General features: G+C 44.2%; 1 protein-coding gene across 1 annotated transcript in view; it reads left to right on the top strand.

Annotated features, from left to right (window-relative positions):
* The first annotated feature begins 12,983 nt into the window (after positions 1–12,983).
* Positions 12,984–18,645, top strand: part of EMB (embigin) — an 80,904-nt gene continuing 75,242 nt past the window's right edge. Inside the window, exon 1 of the mRNA XM_082246042.1 lies at positions 12,984–13,189. Coding sequence (XP_082102168.1) covers positions 13,102–13,189 — 88 coding nt within the window. The 5' untranslated portion in view covers positions 12,984–13,101. The remainder of the gene's footprint in view (positions 13,190–18,645) is intronic.

Below are 18,645 nucleotides of genomic sequence, written 5' to 3'. Positions count from 1 at the left end.
TTATGGGAGGACCCGTCACAAGTCAGATAGATTGATTTTTTTATTAGAGATGGATACACACATATTTTTTGGAATCGGATTGACTTTTAAGAGTTGGATTTTATGCTTTTTAGCCTCTTACATCTTTTATTTTTTATGGATTACCTATTTAACCTGATTATTGACATATATTTATGGTGATTTCAGCTACATTTGTTTGCGGGGGGGGGGGGGGTCCCGCTGCGATTCACACATTGGTTGGCTTGATCTGAGCCTTTTCTGAGATTTTTTCTATTTGCGCCGACTCACTGTGAAGGTGATATTGTTATTGGTATTTGAGTGATAAATACTAGAGCTGGCTGCAGGTGGAATAGGATCTGATCCAAATCTCATAGCTATTTGTTATTTGTCACCAGCAACAGATTAGAGGAATCCTTTCACTTGGATACGCACGTGACAGCGCATTTATCACCCCATACTTCCCCTAACTGGAAAAAAAGTATTATAACTGGTGTGATAGACCAGTGGCCCCCCAAAATGACAGATTGAAGCGGGGTGTTATATACCTTCTTCCACATATACTGCGCTTCTCTAGAGATTTTTGTCACAGAATCATTTAAAAAATGACAGGCAGAGGAAGAGGCAGGCACTTCCGCAGGGGTGGTAGGGGTAGGGCAGCAGCACCAGGCCGGAGACAAAGTGGGAAGTTGCAGAAGGTGCGTTTGATTACGTCAAAGGACGCACCAGACTTGGTTGAGTGTCTCACTCAGCCTTCCTCTTCTGCACCCTCCTCATCCTCTCTATCTGCACCCTCTTCACTCTCTGCCGTGTGCACCCCCCAAAGACACCACCACCAACACCACCACCATCATATACAATCCGCTCGAGTCACAGGAATTATTTTCCGATCCATCACCTGTGAATGCCTAATGTACCTCCACTCACAGAATACAAAGTTCTTTGCTGTCAGATGAAAGCCTGTGGGCTAATTTTTGGAGCCTGTAATGGCCGACACTTACCCCTGTATCCTGTGAATGCCTAATTTTTCAGAATGGAATTGAAAATCAATGGGTCTGTAAACTTTCTGCTAAATTGTAGAACGGATGCAGACCCATTTTACAGACGTGTGAATGGACCCTATATGTATTTGACATGTATTTACCGGCTGCTGTCAGTTCTGGCTGATTTAGGCCGAGTTATTAAACTAAAACCGAGCAATATTACAAAAAACAAAATACACGTTATAACTGTATAACGATTTATATAAATTATAAAAAAAGAAAATACATTTTTATGGCAACTTTTCCATTAGCAGGATCATCTCCTGCACCCACTTCATAGCCTGGCGTTGCCTCTCCTCCATGGCCTTCATGCGCTCATGAATTGACAAAATTTTGCAAATAAAAAAAGAATGCTTGTCGATCACAGATTCGCTTAATACTTCTGGTATGTCAGTGTCCATGTTGTGGGACTATGTGTGCACAGATAGTAAGTATTTTGTTGCTGCAAATATGAGCTGGAGGTTTTTCATGTTCGCCTGCCATTAAAATGAATGGGACCCACTGCGAACCTGCGGTTCGCAAACATTTGAGCGAGTTTGCGCGTTCGCGAACCGTCCCATTAGATGTTCGTCCATCACTAGTTATTTTACTGTCATTGCATTATAGCCTAGGCCTTAGCATCCTCACTGTAAGTGACTTTAGCTGACTTAGTCATTGTTCTATTGATACCAAATTACACTCGCCTTATGTTGTTCATTATCAGTGGGGAAAGCTACAGTTTATGCAGCTTTATCATAACCTAAGGAGGCACTCCTACTGCATTGATTGATATTTAAAACTGTGTATGCTAAAACTAGTGATTGCTCAATATCGGTTTTTCATTGCCGATACCGATATTTTGGCAATCGCATATCAGTATCGGCTGATATTGGCCGATATTTTTGTACATTTAAAATTTTGCAAAATAAACACAAATTTCGACAAAAATCTGTTACTGAACATGTAAATCTATTTATTAACATTTTTAACATTAAGGGCTCGTTCTTCACACCTTAACTGCATGAGAACTGATAGGAAAACTTCAATTGCAGGGACATTTAGTTTCATATCATTCTGATTATTAATTGATGCATAATAAACTGCTGCAGTAGTGCATTCACTCACTGCAATCATTTTAAATCACTACTACAGTGCAGTCAGTGCAAAACTGCTAGAAAAAAAGCTAGGCAACAGCTACACAGTGGATTGGACTGTAGTCAGTGGCCTACTGCTGCAGTAGGGCACTCACTGCAACTACAGCAGTCAGTGCAAAACTGCTCAAAAAAAACTAGGCAACAGCTACACAGTGGATTGGCCTAGAGTCAGTGGAGTGGACTACCACTGCAGTAAGGCATTCACAGCAACTACTGCAGTCAGTGCAAAACTGCTAGAAAAAAAGCTAGGCAACAGCTACACAGTGGACTGGATTGGACAGGAGTCAGTGGACTACCGCTGCAGTAGGGCACTCACTGCAGCTACTGCAGTCAGTGCAAAACCGCTCGAAAAAAAGCTAGGCAACAGCTACACAGTGGATTGGACTGGAGTCAGTGGACTACTGCTGCAGTAGGGCACTCACTGCAACTACTGCAGTCAGTGCAAAACAGCTTGAAAAAAAAAGCTAGGCAACAGCTACCCAGTGGATTGGACTGGAGTTAGTGGACTACCGCTGCAGTAGGGCACTCACTCACTGAAATAATTTTAAATCACTACTGCAGTGACTGCAGTAGTGATTTAAAATTATTGCAGCAGTGAGTGGCGCACTACTGCAGCAGTAGTCCACTGACTCCAATCCACTGTCTAGCTTTTTTTCTAGCACTTTTTCACTGACTGCAGCGCAGCACAGTCAGTGCAAAACTACTATAAAAAAAAGCTAGACAAAAGCTAGACAGTGGATTGGAGTGGACTCAGTGGGCTGGACAGACACTACTACTCAGTGGCGGCTGGTGCTCAAAATGTTTTTTTTTGGGGGGGGGGGGGGGGCACAAAAAGAAAAATGTAATAGGTATTGCTTCGTGGCAAAAAACACGGTAAAAAATTGCGTGACTTTGAGGTCATGGTGCAGGCATGGCACATGCATGGCAAAGATGATGGTATAGGCATGGCACAGGTGATGGTATAGGCATGTCAAAGGTCATGGCACAGGTCATGGTACAGGCATGGCACAGATGATGGTATAGGCATGGCACAGGTGATGGTACAGGCATGTCACAGGTCATGGTACAGGAGATGGTATAGGCATGGCACAGGTCATGGCACAGCTGATGGTACAGGCATGGCACATATGATGGTATAGGCATGGCACAGGTAATGGTATAGGCATGGCACAGGTGATGGTACAAGCATGTCACAGGTCATGGTACAGAAGATGGTATAGGCATGGCACAGGCATGGCACAGATGGTGGTACAGGCATGGCACAGGTGATGGTATAGGCAGGGCACAGGTCATGGTACAGGCATGTCACAGGTCATGTCATGATTACAGAATGACCTGAACAAAATAACAGAGTGGCAAATACATGGCAAATGAGGTTTAATGAGGAGAAGGGGGGCCAGAGAGCACAGGGGAAGCAGAGAGTACTGGAGGAGCTGAAAGGTGGGGGGGGGGCTGGAGAGCATTAGGGGGGACTGGGGGGGTCTGGAAAGCATTGTAGGGGGTTGGAGAGCGCGGGGGGGGCATGGAAAATTAGGGGGGCGGAGAACACGGAGTGGAGGGGGGCAGAGAGCATGGGGGAGGGGGCGAAGAGCACCGGGGGAGCCAGAGAGAACTGGGGGGGGACTGGAGATTACTGAACGGGGAGCCAGGAAGCACAGGGGGGTGGAGAACGCTGGGGTGGGCAAGAGAGCATGTAGGGGACTGGAGAACACTGGGGGGGCTGGAGAGGCGGGGCTGAAGAGCACTGGGGGGGGGCTGGACAGCACTGGGGGCCCAGCAAAAGAAAAAAGAAGTTGGATAGAAGGAGCGGTGGGACAGCTGCATATAGAGGAATTGATCTTTCCATATTCCTCTTGCAACCGCTGAATGCCTGCAGGAGGGAGAGGAGGAGAAGCAGGCATTCGGCAGCTGCAGGAGGAATAAGGAAAGATCAATTATTTTATATGCAACTGCCCACTGCTCCTCCTATCCAGTCATACAGGGAGGCTACTAGGACCTCGGTCACTCACCTTCTACCCACTCCCGTTCCTGTCCCTGCGAGCAGCTCGCGTAAGCACTAAGCAGCACACAACGGCCTGACACCCCTCAGTGCGCGGCACCAGGGGTGTCCCGCACCCCCCCCCCCTTGGTACGCCACTGGCCTGGAGTGCTGGTGGGGGACCCCAGGAAAGGAGGATCGGGGCTGCTCTGTGCAAAACTGTTGCACAGAGCAGGTAAGTATACCATGTTCAGGGGCATAAAAGAGAGGCGCTTATAAGTATAATTTCTGTGCATGCATGCATAAACACTTCTTATCGTGCATAAACATGGATGTATGCTTGTAGATTTATTCTAGTGGTTAGAGTAAATGAATTTTCTAGCCAACAGAATGCTCATCTGCTTATATACACTGTACACCTGTAAATGCATGCAAATATATGAGATTAGAGGCATTTTTTTGACAACTATTGGCAGCATACATGGAGCAAACCTGTATGCATGAGGCCTAAGGGCTGAAAAGCAGCAGCGGTAGAGTTGCACGATTAATCGTATGAAAATCACAATCTCGATTCACCCCCCCCCCCCCATTACCTCCCCACATAGCCAGACGTCTCTGGCATGCGGGCTGCGGTTGTCTGACACCCGGGCGATATCCTGGCTGTCTGTTTCAGAGCTCAGCTGTCAGAATGGAGCTGAGGCTATGTGCCGCTTCTCACACTCACTCTTTGACAGCATTTCCTGCCAGCAGTACCTTCCAGCAGTACCCACAGCAGTACCAGCCAGCAGTACCCACAGCAGTACCTGCCAGCAGTACCAGCCAGCAGTACCCACAGTAATACCTGCCAGCATTACCCGCCAGCAGTACCAGCCAGCAGTACCCACAACAGTACCCACAGCAGTACCAGCCAGCAGTATGTACCAGCCAGCAGTACCCACCAGTCATACCCAGAGCAGTACCAGCCAGCAGTAACCACCAGTAGTACCAGCCAGCAATACCCACCAGCAGTAACCACCAAAAGTAACCACCAGCAGTACCAGCCAGCAGTACCCACCAACAGTACCAGCCAGCTGTAACCAGCAGCAGTAACCACCAGCAGTACCAGCCAGCAGTACCCGTCAGGAGTACCTGCCAGCAGAAAGTCACATGTGCTAGGGGTACAACTAGACCCCCCAGCACATAATTGTAAATATCCCAGCATGTGCAGTGTTTCTGACTCCTACCACCATGACCACTTCAAATCACTGAAGTGGTCATGGTGGTTAGAGTGTTCCTTTAATATCTCTCAGAAGAAGTAAACCTCTGTATACTGATTGCATTGCATTTGATCATCCTCTAGTTGTGTTAAATTGGTGGGGGGAGGGGGGCACAGAGTGACACCTCCCTGAAATTAGTTTTTGCAGGTTGGGATGTCTGCATAGTAAAAACGATCAGCTCACATTTGTGTAGATGCTGGGATCAAGGGTGTCCCCGGGATGCTGGCATTGGTATTGTGGCGGGATTGCTAAGATAGCCGGGACCAGAGGGGAAGCCATCGATCGTGGCGGAGCCAGCCTGGAATGCAAATGGCGCCGATACAGGAACTGACATCAGCTGAGACACAACGCGATGCCGTGGATGGGCCCACATAGGCCCTGGGGACACCGCACCCTTCATCCCTCTCCCTGAAGTGTACATTCCTGTCATGTTTTTTCAAATGTGAGCTGTCTTTATTTAACCAGTTACTATCATGACAGAGGAGGGGGTAATTCATGACAGAGGGTGAGGTAATCCTAGTCACAGCTTTATTTAAAATAGTTAATAAAAAAAAATATTTATATACTGTATATCTTTAAAAAAAAAAAAAGAAGGTTTTGAAAATCGTGAGAGAATCTTTGTTGCAGGAAATAGTTAATGAAACTCAGGAATGGAATTTTCAGACACGAACCTTTTCAGGAATCAAGCCTTATTTTATTCATTCGTTAGCCAAGGGACTTAGCCAGGCTCGTGCCCGCTTGTCCATTACATGGGTTGCTGCCTTCCTCTCTACAATGGCCTCGATTAAACTTCAGATCGCCCTGGCCACAAGGGAATTAGACCAAGAAGAAATAGGCAGGCGGCCACTATTGCCATTGGTACCCCCAACATGGCTTTTAGCGCACTCGCATCTGGGAGCCAATCCTCAAACCAACCACCAGCATTGAACCCATGCCAGGTCTTAAGGGGTTCATGAGCTAGCCTCCTCATTCTATCAGTAATCTCCTCATTTACCTTTCCCTGATCATCGATTCTCAGATAGCAATTACTCAGGTTAAATTTTCCACACACCCCTCCCTCTGCAGCTATCAAATAGTCTAAGGCAAGCCTATTCTGGTAAATACCAGACTTTAGTTCCTTGCTTAGCTAGTAAGTTAAAAGCATTTGCATACTCATTAGTAATGGTTTCTAATACAGCTTGCATCCTAATAGTTTGGTTAGGCATATAGATAGGGGTACAATAACAATATGATTTATCCTCCTCCCAGGTGGCAGGGCCATAATACTGGACAATACGTTCAGGGGGCCATTTATTGTCTTTCCAACTCCCTATCTGGAGGCCAGATGCCCTCTTTTTCCTCTGTAGCTTCTCATATACAGGGATTCCCAGTTGTTCCCCGCTCCTAATAGGAAGAAGGAAGAATGAGGGTTTCAAGGTACCTAAGACACGTGCTCCTGATCAGTCTTTGGGGAGCTCCGCGTAAGTTTTGTTCCCACAAATCCCACAAATCCAGTACTATATCTTTGGAGTCCATGTTATGGCAACTTGCTCCCAACTGACCTGAACAGATGTATCTGTCGTTAGCCAGATACTGTTTTTTTTCCCATCCTAATCCTCCGCAACCTCCCTGGGCGAAGCTATTGAGGTTAATGGCAGAACACACATCAAAAATCAAGCTTGCTGCTGTATTGGGGTTAGTTATCAGAGTACGGTTTATCAGCTTGCCTGTGGGGCCAAAGCTCCGAATGGCTAACCACGTTTTGGTGAGTGCATAAGTGGGGTCATAACAGGTTACCTGGTCCACTGCGGTAAACATTGAATAGGTGGTTTCATTATGCATGCAGGTGCCAGTTACTACGCTTTCACATTTGTAATACGAATGCCACTACAACACTTCGTGGTTATGTCACCTACTTTGTTGATAGTAGTTTTGATACATGGGTCACATAATGTGCCCTCTTCCCCATGGGCCTGGCCAGTATTATCACTATGGTTACCAGAAAGCTAATTAAGGCATTTCTAAAAAACATCTAATCAGTGTATATTCCCAGCTTCGGCTGTGCGTTGACCAGTTCCGTTGTCAGCTTCCGGGTATGTGTTGGGAGCAGGGCTGTAGTCCAACTATCTTCCGTCGTGCGCAGGCCTGACAGCTTCCAGGTGTGTGCTGGAGCAGGGCTGGAGTTCTTCCCTCTAATTTCTCTGGTCAGTTTTAGCCTTAAAGGGTCTTGAGGGTCTACTGTGCTCAGCCAGGAGTCTGTGTGGTCAGTAGCTTGCTATACCCTGGAGTGGTGTATCCAGGGGGGTCATACAAGACATACATCTCAGCTATTTCCTATCAGTTCAGCAGTTTAACATATTTCGGCTTCTTCCTGTCAGTTCAGCAGTTTAACATGACAGTTGCAGTTTTGACACCTGTGTATCTACACACGAAGTACAGAGGGAGAGAGTGGGGGCTGTGTGAGGAGTGGGGCTGTATGACCACAACTTCCTCTGCTGGCTTCTGTAGTTCTACAAGGTTTCTACAAGAAACAGACTTGTGTCACTTGTCAGACTTAACCATCTGCCATTTTAGAAGCTTTCCAGGTGTGGACACATCGTGATCTTCATTCTAAGCAAAAAAATTGTTATTCTAATTTTTGCCAGAATCATGCTGCTCTAAGCAGCGGTATATCCAATATTTTTTTAGATTCACTTTAACATATTCTGACCATGAACAACCCCAACTGGAGTTGCCTGTTCTTTTAATTTCTCATTTTAAAAAGCACCTCTAAAACTTGTGTAACTTCACTTTCTTAATCAACATTGACTCTTTTTAATCCTTATGCTGCTAGCATTAGTAAATTGATAGGAAAGTATATTGTATTTGCTTGTTTCACAATTTTTTTTTTTACATTTCTTCAGTTGCTATCTGGTTTCTGGCCTAGGCAAATTACAGTGGGTACGGAAAGTATTCAGACCCCCTTAAATTTTTCACTCTTTGTTATATTGCAGCCATTTGCTAAAATCATTTAAGTTCATTCTTCTTCCTCATGAATGTACACATAGCACCCCATACTGACAGAAAAACACAGAATTGTTGACATTGTTGCAGATTTATTAAAAAAGAAAAACTGAAATATCACATGGTCCTAAGTATTCAGACCCTTTGCTCAGTATTTAGTAGAAGCCCCCTTTTGATCTAATACAGCCAGGAGTCTTTTTGGGAAAGATGCAACAAGTCTTTCACACCTGGATTTGGGGATCCTCTGCCATTCCTCCTTGCAGATCCTCTCCAGTTCTGTCAGGTTGGATGGTAAACGTTGGTGGACAGCCATTTTTAGGTCTCTCCAGAGATGCTCAATTGGGTTTAAGTCAGGGCTCTGGCTGGGCCATTCAAGAACAGTCACGGAGTTGTTGTGAAGCCACTCCTTCGTTATTTTAGCTGTGTGCTTAGGGTCATTTTCTTGTTGGAAGGTAAACCTTCGGCCCAGTCTGAGGTCCAGAGCACTCTGGAGAAGGTTTTTGTCCAGGATATACCTGTACTTGGCCGCATTCATCTTTCCCTCGATTGCAACCAGTCGTCCTGTCCCTGCAGCTGAAAAACACCCCCACAGCATGATGCTGCCACCACCATGCTTCACTGTTGGGACTGTATTGGACAGGTGATGAGCAGTGCCTGGTTTTCTCCACACATACCGCTTAGAATTAAGGCCAAAAAGTTCTATTTTGGTCTCATCAGACCAGAGAATCTTATTTCTCACCATCTTGGAGTCCTTCAGGTGTTTTTTTAGCAAACTCCATGCGGGCTTTCATGTGTCTTACACGGCCAGCTCTAGGAAGGGTTCTGGTCGTCCCAAACGTCTTCCATTTGAGGATTATGGAGGCCACTGTGCTCTTAGGAACCTTAAGTGCAGCAGAAATCTTTTTGTAACCTTGGCCAGATCTGTGCCTTGCCACAATTCTGTCTCTGAGCTCTTCAGGCAGTTCCTTTGACCTCATGATTCTCATTTGCTCTGACATGCATTGTGATCTGGAAGGTCTTATATAGACAGGTGTGTGGCTTTCCTAATCAAGTCCAATCAGTATAATCAAACACAGCTGGACTCAAATGAAGGTGTAGAACCATCTCAAGGATGATCAGAAGAAATGGAAAGCACCCGAGTTAAATATATGAGTGTCACAGCAAAGGGTCTGAATACTTAGGACCATGTGATATTTCAGTTTTTCTTTTTTAATAAATCTGCAACAATGTCAACAATTCTGTGTTTTTCTGTCAGTATGGGGTGCTATGTGTACATTCATGAGGAAGAAGAATGAACTTAAATGATTTTAGCAAATGGCTGCAATATAACAAAGAGTGAAAAATTTAAGGGGGTCTGAATACTTTCCGTATCCACTGTATGTCATACATCCCAGGAGTCTTCAGGAGGAAGGAGGGGTTTTCTCAGCTAAGCACACACTCTCCTGCCTGCATGCCAGTGTAAGGGATGTCAGGTACCCCATAAAAAAAACACATTCCGTTTCATGGCATTTCTATGAAACCACCAGTAGATGGCAGCACAAAGTTCAACTGCAAGCAAGGCATGGGAGGAACTAAAAAGTTAGACCTTTTGTTCCTGGGGGAACAGAATAGCAGTTGCTGTGTCCCTCAAAATAAAAGGTCATCATACCTCACTCATGTCCTTGTAATTGCAGGTAAGAAGGAGTATATTTAAGGCTATAAACAGGGCAAAATTGATTTAATTTACATCCCTGTGATCAGTAAAGGCTCCTGTTACTACTGTGTGATTGAATAACATACTGCACAAATGTTAGTGGGTCACACTGTCGCCTCACATGACTACAGTGTACCAGGAATGTGGTTATTTTAGTGTTATGTTTTTATATCTTATATTAGATTGTATTATGAGACCACTGTGATGCAGGAGGAGTAACAACATATTAGCACATGTTTAATTGGTTATTATTTTCTATGAGGACGTTATTCCTGTATATGAGAATGTTGATATATATATATGTGTGTAATAGTATGTATGAACAGAATAGCAGTTGCTGTGTCCCTCAAAATAAAAGGTCATCATACCTCACTCATGTCCTTGTAATTGCAGAAACTTCTCAATAAAAATAATTCTGGCTTCGATCCCTTCGCACATTGGAATTATTGACCATACTTTCAGCATATGTGCAACACCTGCGCTAAGGGCAGATACATTCCAGGAAGTAAATGCTACATCGATCATCTGCACTTACTCAAGATGTGACTAGGGGGTTGTTTTTAAAAGTATTTTTTAAGAAAAATAAAGCACAGAGAAATGAATGGATGGGGAGTTTGCTTTGAAGAAGAAAAATAAATTAAATAGGGTTTTTGGTTTGCAGTGCTCAGTTACAGTGTAGTTTCGCTTTAAACACCAAAGCCTCGTACACATGATGAGAATATTGGATGAGTAATTGTCCATTTTTTTTGTATGCTAGTCTCATATCGAAAGCGAATAGACATGTAAATACAGATAGCAGACAGAATACAACTTCCCACGATGATGTAATGTATTGTATCCAGCCACTCGCTCCCGAACTGCCTTATCTGCGTCGATTGACACAGACCGAGCAACTCGGCCCCGCTGCCCACTCCTTTGTCACAGCATTTGATTGACAGCAACAGGAGCAAATGGCTCCCACTGCTATCAATCTGGCCAATGAGGAGGGAGACAGCGGCAAGAGCCATTGCTTTTGTACCCGTCGCTGGATCGGTTCAGGCTCAGGTAAGAATAGATTAGGGTAAAAAATCTTGAGGCTTTAGAACCACTTTAACATGTAACTGCATTAATGGGCGTTAAAAAATGCCACACACTCCTAGCAGAAGCATTTTTTCTGCCCCCGTGTGCATGAGCCCCCAGATGTGGGTTTTTCCTGGATAGACTTTTACACTAGGTTCACATCTATGCAGTTGGGGTTGATGCTTTTTTCCGGTGTGCTTTGCAGCGCATTTTGCAACCTGCATTTGATGTGTTTTTGCATGCAGTTTTCATGAGGTTTTTTTTTTTGTTTTTTTTTAACAAACTGTGAATAGCTGGCTGTTAAGGAGCGGGCCTGGAAGCCAGCCGCCAGGGTAATAATTGATGAGTCATCAGCTGTCAGCGGGGTTCCTTGCTGAAAGTTGAATGTAAAAAAAAGGTTTTAAAAAATTAGGTTGAGGGATTGTAAGAGGTGCATGAAAGTCAGCCAGCCCCCAGTCTGATGTACTCACCCTCCAGTCTGTCACCAACCAAATAAACCTGTCTCTTGGTACAAAGAACAGGGGTTTAGTTGACACACATTTGCAAACGCATGTGAAAGCTGCAGAGCCACTTCAAGGCACCCTGTTTAAATCTGCAGTCCTACACTCTTAATTTAGTGTCCTCACACTGGAGGCACATGGCCGCTAATGGGTGGATGGGGAACAGGTGAGAGGGAGACAGCCCAACCTCCCCCAACGTGCATGGGGATGGGTTGGGGGAGGTTGGGCTGTCTCCCTCTCACCTGTTCCCCATCCACCCATTAGCGGCCATGTGCCTCCAGTGTGAGGACACTAAATTAAGAGTGTAGGACTGCAGATTTAAACAGGGTGCCTTGAAGTGGCTCTGCAGCTTTCAAATGCGTTTGCAAATGTGTGTCAACTAAACCCCTGTTCTTTGTACCAAGAGACAGGTTTATTTGGTTGGTGACAGACTGGAGGGTGAGTACATCAGACTGGGGGCTGGCTGACTTTCATGCACCTCTTACAATCCCTCAACCTAATTTTGTTTCTCGTTATAGGGATGGAGACGCCGGGCAACACCAGCTTGGGTCTCATCTAAAGTCCCACCTAGTCCAATACATTTAAAGGTTTTAAAAAATAAATCAGGAAAAAACGGCATGGCACTTTGGGTCTGGTATGGATTTTGAGGGGAACCCCACGCCAAAATGTTTTTAAAAAATGGCATGGGGTCCCCCCCTAAAATCCATACCAGTGGGAACCCCGCTGACAGCTGATGACTCATCGGTTGTTAAGGGCGCAGTGGGTGGCTTCCTGGCCCGCTCCTTAACAACCAGCTATACATACTTTGTTATGGAGAAAAAAAAACGCATTCAAAATGCATTTTTTGGTCTGGGTCTATTGAAGTCTATGACACGCAAAACGCAATATGCTGTAGAAAAAAAGTCCCTTTATAAAAGTGTGCCGGCTAAAAAAGGCATTGATGCGAACGTGTACCATAGGAAACCGCGTTAAATGTACTGTAGTGCGTTTCTGCAAACTGCAAAATGCACTAAAAAATGCATGTGAATCTAGAGTCAGCAGATAAGACAGCTCCCATTTTGTTATATTATCTAGTTAATTAGCTGTTTGTCTGCCTTGGATGTGAGATTTCTTCAGTACGGTGATGACTTCAGGAAGGATGTGAGTTAGTGAAGCAACCGTATGCTGATCTCACTAATGACACTCTGTGAAGGTTCACATCACAAGGCAGAGCTGGGGGCTGATGCAACGCACAGTCTTCCTGGTACATCCCTGTCCCAGCAGAGAGTGAGTCTTCATACGTCAGAGGAGTCTGCAGACATCACAAAAGAGTGTTCCTATTACCAAAGAGAGTCTTATACAACAGACAAGAATCTTCATTGAATAGAGGAGAGTCTTCACACATCATTGGAGTCTTTGTGTATCAGAGAAGCCTTCACACTGCAGCATCTGTGCCAAGCAGTCTAGCCTGTACTGCCAGAATGGGCTTCATTCCCCTCCAGCCCACCGTGGTGACCCTCATCCTCACCGGGCTCCTATCTGTCCCATCCGTCACCCCACACACAGTAGGTAAGTGCCCTCCAGACCAAAATCTTATCTTCCCTTCCGCTGTCCTTGAAGGATGCTGGGAAGGACATGAAGCTAGGTAACGTAAGCCTTTCAATTACCATAAACTATATAGTAATGTATATACTGTATGACCGCTTATGTCTCATTTAATACATCTATCTATATTGGTCAATGATGAGTTTCCTTTATTGACATTGTCTGAATTTGCATAGGTGAATTCTATCTATCTATCTATCTATCTATCTATCTATCTATCTATCTATCTATCTATCTATCTATCTATCTATCTATCTATCTATCTATCTATCTATCTATCTATCTATCTATCTATCTATCTATCTATCTATCTATCTATCTATCTATCTATCTATCTATCTATCTATCTATCTTTGTCTGTCTATTCTTCCGTCACATTGCACATTCTGTGCAGTGTGCCATTCAAAAGCATACGGTATGTATTACCAAGGAATGTAATTATAGATCTACCAGCAGAATATTGATTGTCCAGTACACTGGGGGAAGGGAGGATGACAGATTGTGTTCTTTTTAATAAAGGTACATGGAACCAGCAGACCTGTGTTTGTTCAGGCAGCAAATCAGGTCTAAATGTCAACTCCCACCGAGAATGATCTTTCATTTTTGGGTGGGCACTGGTGTGTTGAGTCACCCATCATGTACTTGTTTCCTGGGGACCCCGGGGCTATGATTCTCATGTATCAGTTTGTGCGTCTTTCCTCTCCCCCCAAGGTCGTACAATGTCAGTCTTTTGCAGCTGTTTTTAGTCTGTTCTTACAGTATGGGGAATCACCCGGGAAGAGTGACCTCATCATATACATGTTTTCCTTTATTTTCACCTTGTGATCCTGCAGGTGATTCGCTTCCTGTCCTAAGGTGACAATGTTCACACTGCGCTATGTCTATGGAGCAGCATCGTTGTCCGCCTGGGCTGAATTCTTTTTTTTGTATTACAAACACTCTCTTTATCTCCTTAACCACTTCAAGTAGTAAATCATAAAGTACCTGCGCTGCTTATAACCGAAAAACTATATCAACAACAAAAAGTATATACTTGACAGTGATATACTTAAAGTGCTTGTGCAAAAAATAGTGTCTCATATATTCATAATACAAACATTGTACATTCATATATAGTGCAATTAAACTAAATACAATTATTTAATAATCTGTGAAATAACTAATAAAGTTCATAAATCCTCTTCCAATATTATAAAAGTGAAAGTCTCTGTGCTCATATAGGTGCCTCGTGCTAATTCAAAGTGCCAGTGCTCAGTCCTTGTGAGTAGGTGCTCCCCTCTCAGTTCCCCACTCACCAGAAGCTGAGTAATAAACCGCCTTATAAGTGGTCCTGAGTATTGGACACCTCTATAGATCGCCAATCATGGAGTAGTATCGATCCTCTGCCGCTCACTATATCCAGATATTGCTCCCCAATTTCATGCAAAGAAAAGGGCTTTCATCGTGTAGTATTTAAAACAGTTTATTGTACACGCAAATAAAAATTACACTTACAGTGTTCAAGGAAAAAGTCCGCCTTATGCAATCCCATGGGCCGCCAAACAAATGGCCGTGCGGTGCACCCGTGTACTGGAAGCCGGAAGTCGGATGTGGCCGGACGTGACGTAGTACGTATTCGGACGGCTTGACGCGTTTCTTCAAGACCAAGCCTATTTCTTGCACTTGTTGTTTAAATCAGTATTTTTTTGCTAGAAAATTACTTAGAAACCCCAAAGATATATATCATATTATATATCATATTTTAGCAAGACCCTAGAAAATAAAATGGCAGTCGTTGCAATATTTTATGTCACATGGTATTTGAGCAGCGGTCTTTCAAACGCAATTTTTTTTTAATAAAATACACTTCACTGAATTAAAAAAAATAAAATAAACAGTAAAGTTAGCCCAAGTTTTTCTATATTGTGAAAGATGATGTTACGCTGAATAAATAGATACCTAACATGTTACGCTTTAAAATTGCTCGCACTTGTGGAATGACAACTACGGTACTTAAAAAAACTCCATAGGCGACGCTTTAAAATGTTTTAATGGTTACCTGTTTAGAGAAACAGAGGAGGTCTAGAGCTAGAATTATTGCTCTCCCTCTAACGATCGTGGCGATACCTCACATGTGTGATTTGATCACTGTTTACATTTGCTGGAGCGACTTACGTATGCGTTTTCTTTGATGTACGAGCACGCGGGGATGAGGCGCTTTCAAATTTTAATTTTTTTTTCTTGTTTTTTTACACAAAAAAAATTCTGATCACTTTTATTGTTGTCACAAGAAATGTAAACATTCCTTGTGACAGTAATAGGCAGTGACTCTTTATGGAAGGATCTGGGGTCTAAAAGACCCCAAACCCCTCCTCTGCACAGTATTCCAAATGCCAAAATCTGCATTTTTGAATATCTTGAATTTTATAAAACCTGCGCCGTTGGCTGCCAAGTAAACCAGAAGTTAGGTCGTAACATCGCTTCCAGGTTAATACGTTGGACACCCGATCAAAGACTATTCCGGCTTTGTTCGGGACTTCGGCCAGCTGGCAGACATTCCTGCTGGTTGCTCGGGTCTCCCGATAGGACAGGATACCTGGACGGAGCAGCGGGAGGAGGAGTGGGGGGCGCCCCCTTCTGCTGCTTATGATAAGGGCCAAGCGTTTATTTAACTGCATCAGTTGTTATCATATGAAAAAACGGTCCCGGGGTGATGTCTCTAGCTGCAGGCATAACCCCAGTATAAGCACTTCAACAAAATGACATACAGGTACGTGATTTCGTGTAAAGTGGTTAAAGTGGAACTTTAGTCAGAAAAAAAGTCCTGCTAGATCACTTCAGGCTGGCCCCTTTTGCAGGTATAACTTTGTAAAACATTAAAAATAAGTGCCTATACTGTTTAAAATCCAGTAATGCACTGTCTCACCCTGCTCTGCACATGCTCAGTTGCTCTCCATTTTTGGCATTGTGCTACAAATTAGAGCCACTAGAGGCTAATCTGCTGCTCCAGGGCTCTGGGCTTCAGCAAAATGGCAGCCTCCGGCAAGAAGATACAGAAGCAATGCTGGAGGGAATTTACAGCACACACTAATTTTGGTAGCAGATTTATCAATCCTAGAATGTATGTTCTTTACTAAAGAACATTACTTTTTATCAAGTTGTTATGGATAAAGTTCCACTCTTTGAAAGAGAGAGCTGTTCTATAGTCCACCAAAGAGAACTAGGAAGGTTCATAATATTATTTTTCTATAGATTTCAGTTAAAAGGGGAAGTTCCACTTTAACACAAACAAATGGTCACTTTAAGCACTCCTCTCCCCCCCTCCCCTGTCACATTTGGGGGGGGGGGCAGGTACCTAGTTTTGACAGGCACCCGCTGCTACTTCTGCACGGATTGCCTAGGTGATCCGAGGGGAAGTTCTCCTCTCCCCCTGCCTGCCTGCAGTCTTCTGGGACAGATCACAGGTCCCAGAAGACTGCCAGACCATTCAACAGGTGCATCGCGACTCATGTATGCGCAGTGCGCATGCTGTCATAGCCGGAGGGAGACAAGTGACGGTTCAGGGACCACATTGCTGAATCGTGGGACAGGTGACTGCTTATTTAAAGTTACCAGCTACACAAAAACTACTGCTCCTCTTTAGGTAGACAGAAAATTTGAAGTATACTGGATTTCTGGAAGGAGTCACAAGTATTTTTATGTGGTTGCTGAAATTGTACTGAAAACAAAACAAAACAAAAAAAGACTAATGCAGCCATCACATCTGAGGACTGGTAAGTTGCAATATATTACAATTGTGGGCTAAAATTCAGATATACTTTAATGTTCTATCACCTATATTTATTTTATGCTAATCTATGCTGGTTACTCCCAAAGAGTCTATGACCTAGACAGAAATGGATTTTGAAAACTGGTTTGGTTGGATTTGTCAGGTTTGGTTGGAGTTCAGTACTGGTTGGAGTTGCGCAGGTCTCAGTACAGACATTTTCTAATGGAATCACAACAGTTTTTCTGAAATGTAGAACTCTCATAGTTGTGATCAGAGTTGGGATGATTCCCCTGCCTTTATCCAGGATAGCAGGTAAGATCCCATGAGATTTATGCAGATCATGTAAGGGATATGATATATTAAAGTAGTTGTAAACCCTTACATATACCCAGTGAATTGGCTGGCCTGAGGTGATACACAGAGATGAAACAAATCCTCCTACATGTAGCACTGTCCCCATAGGGTTTGATGTATAATAAACAGTCCAGGGGTTTTGGTTTTTGGTATTTATTGTGGAACTTGGATGGAAGAAGAGAATAGTTGGATACTCCAACTTGAACTATTTACAGTTGATAAGGACAACTCTCACTTAGCCTCACCAGGTTACTTGTGGAAGCAGTCACATTGCTTTAACCATACTGCCAATTGTATGGAAAGGTTACGTCTTCTTGCTCTCTCCAGCAACAGACTTGATGCACTACATTATCTTCAGGACACTCTCTAGCATCCCCTTTACTGACACCCATCCACTGACTCTTCTAGCTGAAGGGATGGCCCCCTCAGGACAGGCCCCTTGACACAGATCTGTACTCACTGTATGCAAAATCAGATCCTTTCCAGTTTCTCCCTTCCAGTCAGCTCTGCAGGACCTCCGGGTTCAGTTCCTCTCTAACTCTTAGGCCCTCAGGTCAACCACCTGAGGCCACATGGCAACTTCTACAGAGGAGGGACAGCCGCCCCCTTCCTCCGGGTCTCCGCTCTCCAGCTGAAAGACCCCTAGCACATGTGCCATTGGCATTTATACAGTATGCAAGCATGCACCAAAACGCTTTCCTCTGCCAATCACTAGTGCTGTACTAAATGCTTGTGCACTCATTTGTCAGGTTTCCTCCTACTGTCCAATATTCCTCCCTATTGGACCAGTTTGAAATACTTCAGACATTTAATTTTACACATACTGTAAGTCAAATAAGGTTACTCTTTTGGCCGCAGGACTGGGAAAAGGGGAATGACAGGAGGGGAAGCTTTCCTGGGTGCAGTGGTAAAGGGAACATCCACCTGATGCTCCAGATAAGTGGCTGGCAACCAGTGGGCTGTCACAGCATGCTCCAACATGCCCACTCTCCACCTTATCTGCCCACAGCTTGCATGGAAAACACACTGTGAATGCGCAATTACATTCTAGCTGCGAGAAAACAGGTGATTGTCCACACATGTGCAGCATGCATTCAATACCCACCATGGGCAGCCAGAGCAAGAGGGCAGACAATAGGTGCAGGATGGTAAATCATTCTACATCATTCATTAGCCATGGAGGAGGGAGGCGCAGTTCCACATTCTTGCCCTGGTACTGGGTGGTGGCATCCATGCGCTACATGTTTTCACTGCAGGACCTGAGTGCTATCTGCTAACTGAACTGTCAGGTTTAAAAAAAAAAAAAAAATAGTTGAAA

Source organism: Pelophylax lessonae (assembly GCF_965119305.1).
Source record: "Pelophylax lessonae genome assembly, chromosome: 1".
Taxonomy (NCBI): Eukaryota; Metazoa; Chordata; class Amphibia; order Anura; family Ranidae; genus Pelophylax; species Pelophylax lessonae.
This window is presented reverse-complemented; position numbering and strand designations above follow the sequence as displayed.